We start from the raw sequence: 17,190 nt of genomic DNA on the forward strand, positions 1-17,190 counted from the left end.
CACCTCTGTCTCCTCCCAGCCAAGCTGCTTCCTTCTGCCCTTCTGGCGTCCCTCCCTGCTTCCTTCTCCACGGAGTCACCCTAGCCCCACTTAGCAGTGCCAAGAGTCCACGGACTCCTCGGTTGAGGCTGCATCTGTCCTTCCCCTAAACTCCCTCCTGCAAGGCTGAGGGTGGCACTTCCATTGGCCGAAGGCTCATGCCAGGTTCTGTGTGGTTTCTCACCCACAGGAGGCCCCAAGGCAGAGCTCTGGGGCCAGGGAACAGACTCACACTCAACCTACAACCACACTTGCACTGAAGACACCAGCAGGACAGCAGGTCTTGCACACTCCCAGGTGTGCTCAGGGAGGTCTGTGTGGCGTCCGGTCCAGGCCTAACCTTGAGGCACTCCGTGGCCCCTTGTGCCCACACCCACTCCACTCCTCACACGTGGAGAAAGGGAAGAAGGCTGGCCTGGCCAGGGCAGGCCACACAGCAGGATGTGCAGGGTCACCCACTCCCTCCCACCCCTCCGCTGTACCCAAATCACAAGGAAGAAATGAAACAATGTTTTTAATCATTGTAATGAAGATCTCCTTATAGAGACAAGCTCCCCAAAACCATGCTGCTTTGCTCGAGCCGGGATTCCCTTCATTCAGCTTGACACTAATAGTTGCAGCACAATTTTAGGGTGTTTTTTTCCCTGACTATCTAGACATCTGTGAGAATTAAACAGCATACTTTTAAACAACCAGTGGGCCAGAGAAGAAATCACAAGGAAAAGTAGAAGTGACTCTGTGGAGATAAGTGAAACAAAATACCCCATGAGATAACTCAGGGATACAGGAAAAGCAGCACACAGAGGAATATTCATAGCCATGAACGTCCACATAAGAAAAAGGAGCTCAAGTCAACCATCTGATTTTACACCATAAGAAACCTGAAAAGAGAAGAGCAAGCTAAATCCAACGCTAATGGAAGAAAGGAATAAAGACCAGAGTGGAGATAAATAAAATAGACAAGAGAAAAATGAAGACCATCAATGAAACTCAAACTGACTGTAAACAGATCAAGAAAATTGGCAAACCTTTAGCTAGACTGACAAGTAAAAAAAAGAGAGACTCATATTGTATTGGAAGTTGTAGCCAGCACAATTAGGCAAGAAAAAAATATAAAGCCCTCCAGACTGTAAGGGAAGAAGTAGAACTATCCCTGTGTACAGATGATGTGATAATTATATACACAGGAAATACTAAAGAATTAACAAAACACCAACTAGAGCCAATAAAGGAACTCAGCAAAGCTGTAGGACACAAGGTTGGCACACAGAAATCAGTTGTGTTTTGTTCACAAGCAAATGAACAATCCAAAAAGAAAATTAAGAAAAGAATCCCATTTATAATAACATCAAGAGAACAAAATCCTTGGGAGAAAATTCAGCCAAGGAGGTGCAAGATGTGTGCACTGGAAATGGCAAAGCTTTGCTGGGATAAATTAGAGTTAAATAAAAGGAAAGACGTCCTGTGCTCACGGGTTGGAAGACGCAGTGCTTCTTAATGCGGCCTTGAGATGCAGTTGTGACTCCAGTGACACTCAGAGCTGGCGTGGCCCCGATAAACACTGCCCAGGAGCCTGTGATGGCCACTCTGAGCCGTGGGGGTGAGACTGTGTGCAGAGACATGACCTGCCACTTTATCTGAGTGTCTTTGGCCTCAACAGCCTTCCCCCAGGAAGCGTGCTGCACATTCTGTGTGATGTCCATCCACTCGCCCAGGCCTCACCTCAACAGGATCTGGGATGGGTGCCTGCCACGGTGCCCCCAATGTGGGGAAGCCAGCATCTGGTGGCTGGTGCCCTTCCTGGGGGCTCTCCGGTCCCCTGTGCCCTGAGGCCAGGCTGTGCCCACCCTGTGCACCCTCCTTGGCCCAGAGCCGCTGTGCTGGGGATGCCCAAAGGGATCCATGTGGGTGGATGGAGATGACCAGATCCTGGCATGGTGGGAGCTGAGGAGAGCAGAGGGACCCATCCTGGTGGGGCTGCTGGGCAGGGGCCCAGGCAGGGCCGCAGCTTGGGCCTGGAAAAGGGTCTCCAAAGGTTCTAGGAGCTGGGGCCTGTGTGTGACTCATTCAGTCGGCAGGGGCCTCACCGGCTGCGATGCTGCTGGAATTTGGAGAAAACGCTGTGTGAATGGAGGGGAGTGATGGGCCTGGGACTAAAGCAGGGAAGCTGCAGCCAGCAAGGGCTCCGGCGCCCCCCAAATCCAAGGCACCCCCCTTGGGGTCCAGTCCTGCCGCCCTTGCCCTGGTGTGGGCTTCAGACCACACACCCGTCAGGCCACTGCCCCTCCACAGGCCCAGGGCAGTTCTGAGGGCCTGGCTGTGCAGTGCCTCCTAACTGGGGTGGCAGAGGGTGCCCTCAAATCTCTCCCCACAGGCCCAAATGCCTGGGGGGCTCATCCTGGGACCAAGGGGAGATGAGATCAGGTGAATCCCCATCTAGAAAGTGGCAGAATCCCGCACGGAGCCCAGGCTTGTGTTGTCATAGTAACAAGGGCCACACCCCTGCGTGAGGGGAGAGGTGGACGGCGGCTGTGACCTTGGCCATGGGGCCCCTTCTGGCTTCTCACTGCTGGGCCTCCCTGGACTGGCCCCTCCACTCCTTGACCTCACCCTGACCAGAGGGCAAGTTCCTGCCCACGGAGTCCAACCCCTGCAGAGTTGGGGGTTTTGGGGGGTATCCGCCCCCTCTGCTGACCAGGCTGTCTTGTGGAGAGGGGAGGTCCCACGCAGAGGTGGGACATCCCCCATGCTCACACAGAAAGGGACTCAGGCATGTGAAATGCTCACGGACACCAGCGTGGCAACATTTGACGTGGCTGTATCTTCCCTGGACTTTGAAGGTTTGGTTTCCGCGAAGCCAAGCAGAGGCGGCCGCTGCACGTGGCAAACCCTGGCTGTGGCCTTCAGGATGGCGAGGCCTTTCTCAAAACGTCGGCGGCTCCAGGAGTGTCCTCTGAGTTCACACAGCCGCTTCTCAGGGACGGCTGTTTTCTCGTTACTTCTCGTTAACACTTGCAGAGCTGGGCTGGCGGTGGGCGGCCGGTACACACGGCTCCTTCATGCGCAGCAGCGGAGACTTGGCCACTGTCCATGTGAGTGGGAGCTGGTCATGCTGCCCCATCCCGGCAGAGGGTGAGGCAGGGAGTAATGTGGGTCTCCTTTTCAGAGGGCAGGATGGGAACAGCCAGAAAGGGTGTGGGTAACATGCTGCCTGGAGAGGTGTCCGCACCCTTCCCTCCTAGACTGCAAGATTCTTGGAACTCAGAAACTAAATTTCTGTTGGCGGTGATAATGTGTGGGCCAGGGAATGGGGCTGGGGAGGCAGGTCCGCTGGGAACGGCCTCTCTGATGAGGAGGTTTCCTGGTGGAGGAGGGGGAGGTGAGAAGAGGCTCTGGGCCAGGGCCTGGAGGGCAGACCGTGAGCCCCTCCGGGGTGTAGGGAGAAAGGCCCCGCTCCAGCCTGCTGGTCTCCCTGAGGAGGTGACGCCCAGTCTCCCAGCACAGTCTCCCAGCAGCCCCAGGCTCGGCCACGGAGAGAGCAGGCCCTCGGCGAAGTCCAAGCTAACACCGCCCACCACTCCCGAGTCTGCACCTGCCTCAGGGGTGCACAGGCCGAGCCCTAACCAGGCACCTGGGGAGCGGCTGGGGAGACAGAGTGACCAGGCAGGCCAGTAACCAAGGAACACGGCTGGAACACGGCACCATGTGGACACCCCCTGCCACAATGTCAAGACCTTTCTGTACAGAGGAAGGGGGCCCAGAGGGCAGGGGGTGGAGGATGGGGCTCTCCAGGCAGCTCCAGGAGGAACAGCAGTCGCCTCAGCGCTGTGGCTGCAAGCAGGGCCTTGCCATTGCTGGGCCCGCCGGTCAGTGCCGAGCCCCAGGCCCACTGGTCAGCGCCGAACCCCAGGCCCGCTGGCCCCACAGCACCTGGACGGACGCACGGCTCTGTGGCGCGCACTGGCAGACGGCGAACGGAAGAGTGCCGGGGTGCTCCACGGCTGCCAGCCTGGTCTTCAAAACCAGGCGGCTCTTCCATCAATTATAGATGAGGAAATGTGTTTTGAGAGTGATTTGTAAACCCAGGGGACCTGGGGCCTCCCTGGCAGGAGAGGCAAGATAATGAAACGCTCCCTCCCCAGCCCCCACCAGCCGCAGAAGCACCACCCAGCCCTGGTTGCTAAGTGGCAACGTGTCTGCGTGGATCTGAAAATCAAACAGTGTCAGAAAATGCTCCGGGTGGAAATGAGCCTTATTTACTGAACAACACAGGACGTGGCTGTATCTGCCTTGAAACGAATTCTTCAGATGCTTTTGGACGGGGCAGTGCTGGCCCACCCTTCCGAGGAAGCAGGTGTCCGTGCACCAGCAGGGACCACATCTCACACGCAACTGGACGAATGTCCTCCAAGACCCCCTGGGACCGCCGGCCTCAGAGCAGCCTCTGGCAGGGGCGCCTCACACAGGGCGCTGCTCCGGGCAAGCCGAAGGTGCCCAAGGCAGGCATTCAGGGAGCCTCAGGGAACCCCAGAGGATGGGCCAGGTAGACACCCAAGACCTCGAGGCCACACTCTGAGCCTGGCTGTCGCCGACTGAGTGTTTGGAATTCGGTCTCAGTTCAGAAAAGGAAACACCAAGGTGCTGGAACTCCCTGGCGAGCTCCGCGGCCCGGTCACGGCTGCGGCCAGACCCCTGTCTAAAGCAGCTGTCCGGGCTCCCTGACCCGGCTCTTTCCTGCTGGTGCAGAGGAGCTTCTGCCACTCCCAGACGTGGACGCCCGGGTTTCCCTGGCTCTGGACTGAGGGAGGGGGGAGAGAGGGAGGTCTGCGCCCATGCCATCATCCGGATTTCCCTGGCTCTGGACTGAGGGAGAGGGGAGAGAGGGAGGTCTGCGCCCATGCCATCATGGGCTGCTTCTGCCCCCAGGCAGGCCCGTGGTTCCCACCAAGGCCACGGTGAATTCCCAGCCTGGGGATGGATGGGGACCAAGAGCTGGTGTAGGCCGCGGGTGGGGGCCAGTGTCCCATCCCAGCACCTGGGCCCCACACAGCAGAGATGGGGAGGTGCTGGGAACTGGGGGACCACACCTGCTCCTGGTCTGAGAGGCCCAGGCCACCTTGAAATGAGTGCCTGAGCATGTGAGGTTTTCCACCCACCAGCAGTCAGCCGCCTGATGTTACGGAGACCATGAAGCCAAAGCCAAAACCACCCAGAGCCCATTTCCCCGGCGTGGCTGCCCTGCGGGGCACAGGAGGCTCGTCCAGCCCCAACACACGCCAGCCCCCGACCAGCTGGGCTCCAGCCGCTGATGTGGAGGGCAGGGCACCGCCTGCCTCAGACCCCAGCCGGGACCCTCCACCCTCTGGGCCCCCTCCGCCTCATCCCCAGTGACCGTCGCCCCTCCCCTCCAGCACACTGTCCCACCCCCAGATCCTTCGCCTGCTCTCCACCCTCCCTCGGAACACTGACCCTCCCCCATGGACCGGATCGTCCTCAGGCCCTTGGTGGCCTGGCGAGGAGGTTTGCCAAGGCCCAGAAGGCGCATGCAGTGTCCAGGGCCCAGGTGCACTCAGTACCTGAGCAGGGGCTGCCTGGGGTACGGCGGCTGGTCTGCATCCAGGCACAGAGGGGCCTTCTTGGTCACCTGCTTGTAGATGTTCCTGGCAGTCACTCCTATCCACAGCATGGTGGACAGCGTGGAATAGTGCAGCACGATGCCCACCTGTGGGGGAGCAGCGGTCAGCCAGGCCCTCGGTGGGCACCCACCCCCCAGAGCCCAGCAGCCCCGGCCCGGGCTTGCGTCTTCAAGAATGAGAGCAGCAGGCGGCCAGGAGTGTCTGTATGCCAGGGCAGACGGCGGCCACCCCACAGCCGCCCAGAAGTCACAGGGAGACGCCGAGCTGCAGAGACCCTTGAACGGCTCAACTTTGCTCCCCTTCCGCACAGAGACGGGAGCAGGGAGCCTGTGGGGACCAATGGTTCTGTGCACTCACACCCCCCTGCATGCACAACCCACTGTGGTCCCTGTGGCCCAGGCATGGGACCCTGTGAGCTGCAGACCAACGTCCCCTGAGCTCAGACCTGGACAGGTGTCCACCAAGGGAGAGGAGGTGAAGTCCCCGGGGGGTCACGCCAGGATGCTCTTACGGTGAATGGGATGAGCCCCCACGAGGACGCATTCGTGTGACACTGCAGGTGGCCGTTCCTCATTGCTATGGAGACTTCCTGCGTTAGTTGATTACCAGGGCCACACTGCTACCTTTGGAGTAATAAATAACCTGACATTTGGAAATGACAGGTAAAATACTGCTATAATTGGAAAGGACATAAATGTTTAAGGAATACAGAGATTCGCCGCATAAAGCTAACGTCGCACCATTATGATGATTTATCAAATCCAGAGCTCAATTTTCACTTCTGAGGAGGCTCTGCAATAATTGAAGAGAATACTGTGGGGTGGGCTGGAAAGACCGGAGGGCTGCGTTAGCAGTTTCAGATGAGCTCCCCGCGTGCTGCTGGTGGCAGGAGACACAGCAGGCCCCGGGGGCACCACCCTTTCCCTTGGCCTGGCGTGTCCCATCCCCGTGCCCAGGCCTCATGCAGCCTGGTGGAGACAGGGAGGCCCGGAAACCGGGGCACCATGTGGGGGAGCGGGGGCCCCACAGCTGGGCCTGAGGTTCTTTCTTTCCAGGAAGCAGCCGCGGGGCTGTCATTGTCACTGCCTGGGGCGCTGAGGACGATGGCAGAGCCGGCCCTGCCCCTTGTCTGTCTGGGCTGAGCCTCACCCAGGCCGTGTGCATTTGGGGATCACGAGAAGGTGTAAGCGGCAGAGCTCGGAGTCCCGGACACCGACTTCAGGCTGGACAGGTGGAGAGGCTGCAGGGAAGCCACCGGCGTCCCACAGCGCTCCCCGGCCGGCCCACCCCGCCAGACCCAGGGCCAGCGCCTGTCTCTGTTGACGATGTCACTCAGCCTGCGAACGGGCTCGTGGCCATCTCTCTGTCGCCATAGCAACCGTCCGTCCTCTCCAGCCATCCAGAGCCTGGGCCAGGCTTCACTCAGTGCTGGGCTGTGGCATTGGTGGGTGGGGCAGGCGGGCAGGAAGGTGGGTGTGACAAGCGTGAGGCGGGCGGGAGGGCAGGTGGATCGGGCACCACTGGCCCATGTGTGGGCAGGTCGGGCTCCAAGTCTAGTTTTTACTAGACCCTCAGGTCTTCTTCCTCCAGCCGGTGGTGGCTGAATTTTCCTCCTTACCCGGAGGCTGCGAATGTGGAACCGGCCTGGCCTCAGTGTTAGATCAGTGAGAAAGCTTCTGTTCACGTCACAGAGCACAGGGGAGCAGACAGTGCATCGGGGGCTCGGAGAACGTTGCCTTGTGAGTTTCCCGAGTGGTTCTGGGGCTGCAGCCACTGCAGCCCCTGCCTCCGCTTCCCCAGCCTGGCGTCACGTGTCCGGCAGGCATCTCCCACCCCCGGCTGCTCCCACGGCTCATCTTCCACACTTGCTTCCTGTCCTGGAACGCGACTCCACAGTGAGCCATGTGGGCTTGTCTCTGGCAGTGCCCTAGTGCCCACAGCATGGCCTGGTACCTCATAGGCCCTCAGCACGTTTGCTGAGTGAGTGAGTGGACCGTGCTCCCTGGGAGATCAGGATGGCATCTGGAGACAGGCCACAGTCTTTTCCCCTAATTTCCTCCTGAGGGCTGCAGCCTTAACAAAATCTCCTCCAAGATTGCCACCCTCCAGAACCTTCCAGACCTGCTGGCCGCAGCCCCAACACCCCAGCATCTGCCTCAAGCTGTCAACGCAGGCCCGGGCCCCAGCAGCTCCATCCAGGCAGGCAGTGGCAGGTGCTCCCGAAGGCGCGGGCAGGGTTTGCCGAAGGCCCTTGGCTGGTGGTGGTGGGAGGCCACCTGCGGATCCAGCAGGCTCCATCCCAGTGTGTGGTGTGCTTGGTGGCAAAGTGCAGACGTGACGATAATGGCCTCTCGCGGGCACTTACAGGCGGGACATCAGTGGCATTTCCCGGGCACTTGCTGTGGTTGTTTCCAACTTATCAGAGGAACGATTCAGGAGGCAGGAGGCGCGTCCGACCTCAGCCACCTTCAGGTGCGTGCCAGCGACTTCTCCGCCCGGGGCCGTGCTGGGCTCCGCCTCGGGACAGGCTGGCATGATGTGTGGTCACACAGACAGGGATCTCCTCTGCGTGCCAGACGCCAGGGCCCTGTGTTTGTGTGAGCACCTGCCCAGCCCGTCCCGGCCTGGCACATGGAAGTGTGGTGCTGGGAAGGAAGGAAGCCCGTGGCTGCTGCAGGCAGGTACGGGAGCCTGGGGGGAGTCGGGGGGGTTCTGTGCCCTCAGCCCGGACTCTCCCCAGACACCCCTGTGGAGCAGCCCCTGTGGGAGTCTCAACCACTGCTGTCTGCAGGTGCACGTCAGTGCCAGGTACTACGGGAGGGTCCTAGAAACCACAGGGTAGATCCCTGACAAGTTGCCCTGCCGTCCATGGCAACCCCCGGCTGTGTCCGGGCCCTGGAGGTGACTGTACGGGGCTGTGTGGCTGCTGAAGTGGGGTGGCCACTGGGACTGGGCTGGGTGTGCAGGGAGGAGCCGCCCCAGAGCTGTGGCTACAGAGGCTCCGGGCAGGTCCTCTCCTTGGCCATGAGCCACAGCCCAAAGTGGATGAGGACGGGGCTTAGTTTTGATGTGAGGGTCTCTACCATGAGCTCTGCCAGGAACTGAGTGTGATGTACACGTGCCCCCTTTTAAACCAAGGTCAGGCTGGGCCACCGGAGGTGAGGAGCCCACCTGTGTGCCTCAAGTCTCCAGCTCTCCCTGCACCGGGGGAGGCGGATTTCCCGAGTGACATTTCTGTTTGGCTTCCAGGGGTCTGTGTAGAGGACGCGCTTGCCCTCCTGGGACTCAGGCAGCAGCACCTGCAGGTTCCTCCCTTGACCGGAGCGTGTGTCCCTCCTCCAGCTGCCCCCACCACTTTCTCCGGGAGGGGCAGGCTGTGTCCCTGCTCCCAGGGAGTGCACCTTTTGGGGACGGTAAATGTCAGGTGAGCGCAGGCCTGGAGGGGGCCGTGCGGTGCACTCAACCCTGGGGTCAAACGTGGAGCACACGGGCCTTGCACGACGTGAAGCCGAGACGCCGACGCACTGGGGCCCGACCCCCTTCCCAGGAAATAGCTGAGCCAACACCGGAATATTATTCAGTAAACAAGACAACGCTCCACACTTCCCCTCTGGTAGAAGCCAGCGAAGGCGCCCTGGCACTCACCGCCTGGCACAGGATGGGATACTTGGTGCGGTTGATGCCGCCGGCAAACACCGTGAAGGTCAGGGCTGCGTGGAAGCAGAAGTTCAGGAGCGTGTGCCGGCCCCGGCGACTGATGCGGATGGCGCTGTGGGGCAGGAAGGAGGTTTCACGTGAGCAGTGGCTCTGCACAAGGAGGTTTGGAAGGGCCCCCCTGGGGCGTAGGCTCTGTCCCCTGCATGGGGAGGCACACAACTGGCAAATAGTGGAGCTGTGACTTGTCTGATTCTGGTGTCTGCGTTTGTATCATAAGATTGAGTTGGGGTTGGGCGCAGTGGCTCACACCTGTAAACCCAGCACTTTGGGAGGCCGAGGCGGGTGAATCACGTGAGGTCTGGAGTTCAAGACCAGCCTGAACAACATGGAAGGGGCCCCCTGGGGCACAAGCTCTGTCCCCGGGAAGTCCGGGCTCTCCGTGGGGTCAGGGGCAGCTGTCTGAGGACCCGGTCAGGGGAGAGCAGACAGGCCGTCCGCGTCTGCCCTGAGTGGTGGCCACTGGAAAGTTCTGCCTTATGTCACCCTGGCACACTGAGGCTGAAAGGGGTTTGTGAAGACACTGAGGCCCTGAGACTCCAGGACTCGGCCACACACTGTCTCAGAGACAGAGGCCGCGGGCGTCCGTCGGAGCAGGCGTCAGGCACATCAGGACGAGACTGTGATTAGACTGGCTCAGCATGACCCCGGCCATAGCCTGGGGCTGAGCCCGCCGTGCCCGCCTGTGGTTGTGACCCTCTCCATGACCACCACCATGTCTGGGGCCCGACTCATCCAGGCTGTGGCCAGCACAGGTACGGCTGCACGGCGGCCACTGTGACTCTAGCCACGGCCTAGCCTCAGCCTTTCCCTGTAATCACAGCCACTCTGGTCTAAATGTATTTTATCCCACCCGACAGTTGGTAGGACGGCACTAACCACCAAGCTGATGGTATTCAGAAGCGGGGGCCTCTGGGCAGAGCCGTTGTGATGGGATCAAGGACCTCGAGAAAGAGGCCCCGAGAGTGCTTCACCCCCCACAGGCAGGGACACAGGCAGGGACACAGGCAGTGGGCGCCGTCCGTGAGCCTGGAGCCGGCCCTCTCCAGACTCTCCAGACACAGCGTCACGGGTGCCTTGATCTGGGACCTTGGCCTCCAGAACTGAGAAGTCAGTTTCTACCGTCGATGAACCATCAAGGCCCCCGTGTTCTGCCACAGCTGAGATGACAGTTTCGGACCTGCCCAAGCCTCTTCCTGTGATCACAGCGTTGTGTACGCCCAAGTCTCTGATGAGACTGTGGCCCTGGGCGCATCCAAGCTCTGTCCGTGACCAAGGCGACCTTAGCCTCAGACATACCTGAACCCCCGCCTGTGGCTGGCTGTGGACATGCCCACCCTGACTGCGGCTGGACCCCCTCATATTCTTGGTGCCTCTCCGAGGCCCTGCCAGCCATAGTGACCACCCAGGGGGACCTGAGCTTCTCAGGGCACCTGGACCAGCACTGCACCCACTTCTGGAAGAACGTATTTCAGCAGTTAAGGACATGGGGATGCCGTCAGAAGATCCTGACGGAGGCCTGAGTGGACAGGCGTGACTTCCCCGAGCTCCATCTACCCTTCGGCTGTGTGGTGGGCACCAGGCTGCCCAAGTCTGAGCTGGCTGGAGACCTGAGCTGTACCTTCAGGGACTTCTTGCTACATGAGGGGGCAGCGACATTGCCCTTCAGGGACTTGCCTTTGAAGGTAAGAACAGGTTTCTTGGGCACAGTGGGCGCCCTTGCCCATGCCAGGCTCACCTCTGGTGCACGATGTAGGTGATGACGGAGGCCAGGAGGCAGAGCAGCATGACCGCCGTGCACGCGTACACCACGGGGTGCAGGAACTCCCCTGGGTAGCGGGGCAGGGAGAGCACTGTCTTCAGATCCTGAGGAGAAAGCAAAGCAGACGTGCGTGACTGACTGGAGGGGTCTGTGGGTGGTGCCGTTGCCTGGGCATCCCCTTGGGGCTCGGCTTCCCCTGCAGCCGCTCCAGGCATTTTCATGTGGGGTCTCAGGGAGAGGGGCTGCCTGGGGCAGGACGGTCAGGCTGCGTCTGGATTCTCAGGGAGCGCACAGGAGGGGCCTCATGTGGCCACCAAGCGACGTCTGTCCTCGCTTTCCATCGGCTCTGCTGGCCAAAGGCATCCTTGTGTGGCTCTGAGGCCGACTCCTGAGACGGTGTTTTGGCCGACTGATGCCTGCCTCCAGCTTCCTCTCTTCCTGTGGCCTGGGTGTGGCTGGGTGGGATCTGGATGGGCCTTAAGAGAGGCAGGGAAACCCATGGGATGGCCCCCAGCCGCACCGGGAGCCCCACACTCATTGAAACCCTGCTTGTCAACATCTCCCGGGAGGATCCTGTAGCAGCGTCTGTGAGATGCAGAAAGAGTGGAGGCCGTTGGGCACCAACAGACCTGGACTGGAGGGCACCAACTCCACCTGCTTCACTGCCCAAGAAGAGGGTTCAGGGTCAGAGTTCAAAGGGGAATGTGTGTTCTCTGTGGTGGAGTAGACGGGGGGAAACTCGTCCCCGCTGGAAAGGATCGGAGCTGACGGGGTTTCATCTTTCCTTCTTCAGGTGAGTGAGGTGAGTTCACCAGGGAATCACAGAGGGGTGTGCAGGCCGGGGAGGGGGCCTTGGGGCACCAGAGTCCAGAAACACGCGTGTACAGGCCCGGGACGGGGGCCTCGGGGCACCAGCCTGCACTCAGCTCTGTCTCAGGCTTCCAGCCTCCAGACTGTGGGAAACACGTCTGCTTCAGGTGTTTAGTTGTGAACGTCAGGCAGGCGAGTGTGCCCCGCGGAGTGGGTGCCGTGTTCCTGTAACAACCCTGTGGGTGGGTGCCAGCAGGGGTGAGGGCTGCAGCCGCCTGGCCCCTCCCCAGCCCCTTGGTGATCGCTGCACCTGTGCCAGGCTCCGGCAGCTCTGACCACGTCGTGGGTGCTGCCCTGGGCATCGGGGCAGGAGGAGGCAGCCGGCTGGGCCTCTGGGATGGCCCCGGCTGAGTGAGGCGGGAAGTGGAGAGGGACCCTCCTGTACGTGAAGGGTCATGGGTGGAGGCAGTGTCACCTGTGTCGGGACGCAGGCAGCCAGCGGCCCGAGAGCTCCTGCTTCCCTCCTGAGGTCACACTTCTTGTCCGTCCAGCCAAGACGAGGCCCTGGCTGGCTAGAGAGTGTCCACCATGTACAGACGGCACTCTGGGGAGACAAGGGACGGGGTGGCAATCAAAGTCCGAATTAGGACCCCTGTCCCAGGGTTTAGGCAGCACTGGCCAGGTGGGCACTGGAGGGCCCTGCATCCTGGGAGGAGGGGCCTGGACCTGTGCGAGGGCGAAGGCGCCTGGGAGAGCAGCCGGTGTCGGTGTGAGGCCGCAGAGCTGGAGTGACAGCAGACACTTTGCTTTCTGGGGAGTATTTAGAATCTGCCCACTTCTTCCCGGACACTGGGACCCCACAGAGAGAGAGTGCCCTGTGGTTCAGGCTCGGCTTTGAGGCCCACCCTGGACAGAGGCCCCTGAGGGTTTTTGGGAGGGTCAGGGCCCAGGAGAGCCCCACCCTCACTCTGCCGCTCTGTAAAGAGGTGAACTGGGCGGGCCTCTGTCCGGATTCTCCTGAGTGCCCCAGAGCCTGAAGCGTCAGTCACCTCCTGTGACAGCTGTGGGGGGAGTGTCTGGTCCGCGCTCCAGCTGGGGCTCCTGTTTCCCCAGAGAGCCCAGGGACAGCCCGGCCAGCTGTGGACGTTCCCACACCCCCCCTTGGTGTTCTGGCTGCTGGAGCGCTTGCCATCGGGAGGCGATGCATGGGGGCCCTCGCGTGGCTCGGGCAGTGCCGGGCCGGTTGTCCCACGTTTGCTGGTTTAGTAGGCGCCCGCTTCCTGCCACTTGCAAACAGCTCGAAAGTCACAGAAAAGCACGCTTTCCCGGCCAAATCCCGACATCAGGTTATCCAGTGAGTTATCTGCTGCTGGGAGGTGGGGAATACCCCATGGGGGTAGAAGAACTGAAGGTTTAACAGGGCGCGAGCGACACGACGCCCGAGATTCTTGTCCCCGGGATTCTTCCACGAGAGTCAATGGCTTTTCCTCCATGACGTTGACCCAGGGTCTAAAATAAACGTGAACACTCTACACAGTTCCCACGAGCTGCTGTTGCAAACCCAGATCCGTGAGAGAAGCCAAGAGAGTGGGGTCCACTCCGTGTCCAGCCCTCTCCGAGTCTATCAGGAGCATTTCCTCCGTGAGTTGCCTGGAACCAGCACTTCGTTCTCATCTGTTGTGTTGAGTATCCTGGGGTGGTCTGCCCGGGCCCTCACACGTCCCCCCGCCCGGCCTTTCTGGGGCTGCTGTGGCCGCCTTGCGCCTTCCTGCAGGGTTCAGACTCCTGCTCAGCTGCAGGGGTGGGGGCGGGGGGTGGAGCCATGGTGGACGGAGGCGCAGATGGCAGCTGGGACGCCTTGATGTCTGGTGCCCGCCAGCCGCGTCCTGTCCCGCTGCCTCCATCCCCAGGGCCAGAAGGAGACTTTAGCCTCCTATCTGCAGCTTTTCATCACAGACACAAACCCGTTCGTGTTCAGCCCAGTCAGAGCTGCTTTTCATGCAGGAGGCAAACACGTCAGAGCGTGAGTGCAGGGTGCGGCTGCGCTGGGAGGACGCCGCCCAAGCTCCAGTGACAGCGGGGGCCATGCCGCCTGGCGTGGGGCTTCTTGTCTGAAGGCCAGGATGTGAGGGTTCACAGGGACTGAGGTGGCAAGGGCAGGTGTGGGCTCCCGGAGCTGGAGGCCTGGGCCACGGTCCTCACCTGTGCAATGATCCGTGGGTCAATAAAATGTTTTATAAGAAACAGACATGTGATTTGCTTTGGTTTCTTTTTTTTTCTTTTCTTTGCTCCAAATTACAGTTATCAACAGTGCCTTTCTATATTTTCAGAGATGACATTTAAAATTCCAAGTGGGTCACGCGCAGTGGAGACGTGTGTTGTCTTTTAAAGTTTGCACATGCACGGGTTCCTCTTTGCAAGTGTTCCCCGGGCCTGATGGTCTGATCTGTGGCTGAACAGAGCCTGGCTGACAGGGGTGGGCTGATCAGCCCCGGCGAGGCCACAGAAGCAGAGCTCCTGGACCCTCGGCACGGAATGCAGCCGGGCTCCTGGGAGGCGAAGAACGCGGCTCAGAGGACCCACGGGGGCTGGGGAGGGGCGGATGAAGGTGACCCCGACCTTCTTGGCCCAGATGAAATGGCCGGAAAGCCAGCTTGGTTCTGTGCCTGCAGCATGGCCCAGGTTGCTCTAGAAGCCGGCCAGAGATGTCTCTGCTTCCCCTGGGGAAGACGGGCTTCCATCTCCCATCCGCCAGCCTCTGAGCCAACAGTCCTGCCAGCGTGTGAGCTCGGCGTGCGGGGGACTCGTGTTCCGGCTTATTTGTATCTCCTCTTTCTTGAGTCATAACTTCCTCCTCTGTTTCCCCTCATTTTCACTGGAGGTCTCCTCCTTGGTGTGTTCTGCAAATCAAGTGGGTCAGGGTGTTAAAGACAAAAATAAAGGAGGAAAGATGAGAAGAAAGCAGTCAGTCAAGTTACGTGTGAATTTTCTGATAAAAACTTAACCTTTCTGCAGCAGCGAGAGGTGGGAAAGTGACCTCTTCAAACCTGGGGGATGCCAGTTGCCTGAAGGAGCCTTCCTTCCTGCGGGTGAGGTGTTCGGGGCCAGGTCTGCAGCTCTGACTGGCTAAGGAACCTTCTTCCCTGCATGGTGAGGCATCCGGGGCCGGGTCTGCGGCTCTGACTGGCTAAGGAAGGAACACATATCCTCCTAGGTGCTTCGAGTCCTCCTCCTTCTTCTTCTTCCAGGTTCAGGCTCTTCCTTCCTTCCTTCCTTCCTTCCTCCCTCCCTCCCTCCTCCCTCCCTCCCTCTTTCTCCTTCTTCATTCAGGTGCTTCTTCCTGGTTCTTCCTGGTTCTCTTTCTTGTTTTTTCGGGTTCTCTCTGTTTTACTTCCTGGTTCTGTGCCAACAAAGACTGATTTCCTGAGAGCCTGATGTATTCCTTCGTCTGCCTTTAAAATAATAACTGCCTCTACGGATCTGTCAACTTTTCACGGATGTGTTCCAGGGGAAAGGCAGAAGGTAGAGGAGAAGAACGTGTTCCTCCAGAACACAGATGACCTGTCGTCGGCGTTACGTTTGTAAGGTGTGTTATGATTTTCTTCTTGGAGGGGTAGACGGGCTAGTGAAGTTTTGAAGAGATTTGGGAAAAAATGTGTTAAAATATCAGACGCCTTCTTTCTAGACTGGTAGTTACTTGTTTAAAGTTCTTAATTTTTGGGAAGATGTGAGGTGGGACGACAAGCTTTCCATCCGTGAGATGAAGGAAGTAGACTGTAGCCATTTTTAGTAATTTAGATATTAGACTAAAAAGCAGCCAGCTGAGAAGAACTCAGTACGGCTCTGAAATGTTCGTAAATGTGACCGACCATCGTTACGCCCTGGGAGAGGCCCTGCGTCCCAGGCCCCTCCCGTCTCCTGAACGCCCGTTCCTGGCAGAGGCTGTGGGGTGAAATTGCAGCGGAGATAAACCCACCACAGGCGGCTCACGTACTTCCTCAACACTCAGAGCTCCGGAGCTCCCACAACCCGCCTGGGGGCCAGGACCTGATCCTGGTTCTCTTCAGGGTGGATTTGCGTGGACCCGCCTCGGGGAGCAGCTGCAGGCTCCTCCTCAGTCTCGGCTTCCGAGACTCCCCTTCCTGTGGGCACCGCCAGGAGCCTGGCCTTGACCTTCAGCCTGCCACCCTCCAGTGGGAGGTCTTCACCCTTCAGGTACCCGCCGCGTCTCCTTGGCGGTTTCAAGGCACCTGTCCTTTCGGAAGGTGGGAAATGAAGTGCTAGACTCAAGGAGCTCCCCACACACACCTGGTCTCTAGGGTCCCCCAGCCCAAGCTGGAGCAGGTCAGTCTTGGCCTCTCACTCAATTCACGCATTGGGAACCCGCAGGATGCAGCAAACAGCACCTCCGATGACCCAGAGTCAGCCCTGAGTTGAGAGCTGGAAGGGGCTCTGTCGAGTCTCCTTTGAGAGCCTCCACCCTACTCACAGGAAGCTGGCAGCTCTCAGGTGACCACACAGAACACAGATGCTGACCAGCAGTGGTGCCGCCAGCACGGGGCTGAGCACTGAGGGAGGGTGAGCTCATGCCCCCAGCTGCACCTAAATATTGCAATTGTGGAATGAAAGTAGCCACAAAGGGCCAGACGACATCTTCACACCACACCCCCTCCCACACACCAGCCCACACCACCCCATCCCACAGAAACCACACTATACCAGCCACACCAGCCAACCCCACAACCACCCTACACCAGCCCACACCACCACAAACCACAGCAACCACAGTATACCAGCCACACTGCCCCTCCCACAGCAACCACACTAAACCAACCCAGACCACCCCATCCCACAGCAACCACACACCAGCCTGCACCACCCCATTCCACAAAAACCACCCTACACCAGCCACACCACCCAACCCTATAACCACACTGCACCAACCCACACCACCCCATCCCACAGCAACTACACTACACCAGCCCATATCACCTCAACCCACAGAAACCACACTACACCAGCCACACCACACACCACACCACATCAGTCATGCCAATCTTATTATTCTGTTTAATTTCTGGCCACAAACAGTGTTACTAGGAGAGCGAGAGTCTGTGCCGAAGGCGAGGCCATCAGACTCCCATCCTCTGAGGGAAATGGTCACAGGGAAGGCAAAAGCTCTGCAGCTGTATCTAATTCCAAAGACTGACAGTTGGCTCTCCTCGTGAA

The 17,190-nt window shown here is 59.5% G+C and overlaps 1 protein-coding gene across 2 annotated transcripts in view; it reads right to left on the minus strand.

Moving 5' to 3' along the window:
• Positions 1-17,190, minus strand: part of ADGRA1 (adhesion G protein-coupled receptor A1) — a 39,677-nt gene that overhangs the window by 20,134 nt on the left and 2,353 nt on the right. Inside the window, exons 1-4 of one of the 2 annotated variants that reach the window (XM_033208905.1) lie at positions 12,437-14,151; positions 11,128-11,255; positions 9,321-9,444; positions 5,616-5,761 (exon numbers count right to left, since the gene is read on the minus strand). In XM_033208905.1, the coding sequence (XP_033064796.1) occupies positions 5,616-5,761; positions 9,321-9,444; positions 11,128-11,177 (320 nt within the window). In that variant the 5' untranslated portion in view covers positions 11,178-11,255; positions 12,437-14,151. Of the gene's footprint in view, positions 1-5,615; positions 5,762-9,320; positions 9,445-11,127; positions 11,256-12,436; positions 14,152-17,190 lie in introns of those variants that run through there. The other variant, XM_033208904.1, reaches the window with a different exon arrangement.

The sequence above is a fragment of the Trachypithecus francoisi genome, unplaced genomic scaffold (genome assembly GCF_009764315.1).
Source record: "Trachypithecus francoisi isolate TF-2019V2 unplaced genomic scaffold, Tfra_2.0 Lachesis_group9, whole genome shotgun sequence".
In the NCBI taxonomy this organism is placed as follows: Eukaryota; Metazoa; Chordata; class Mammalia; order Primates; family Cercopithecidae; genus Trachypithecus; species Trachypithecus francoisi.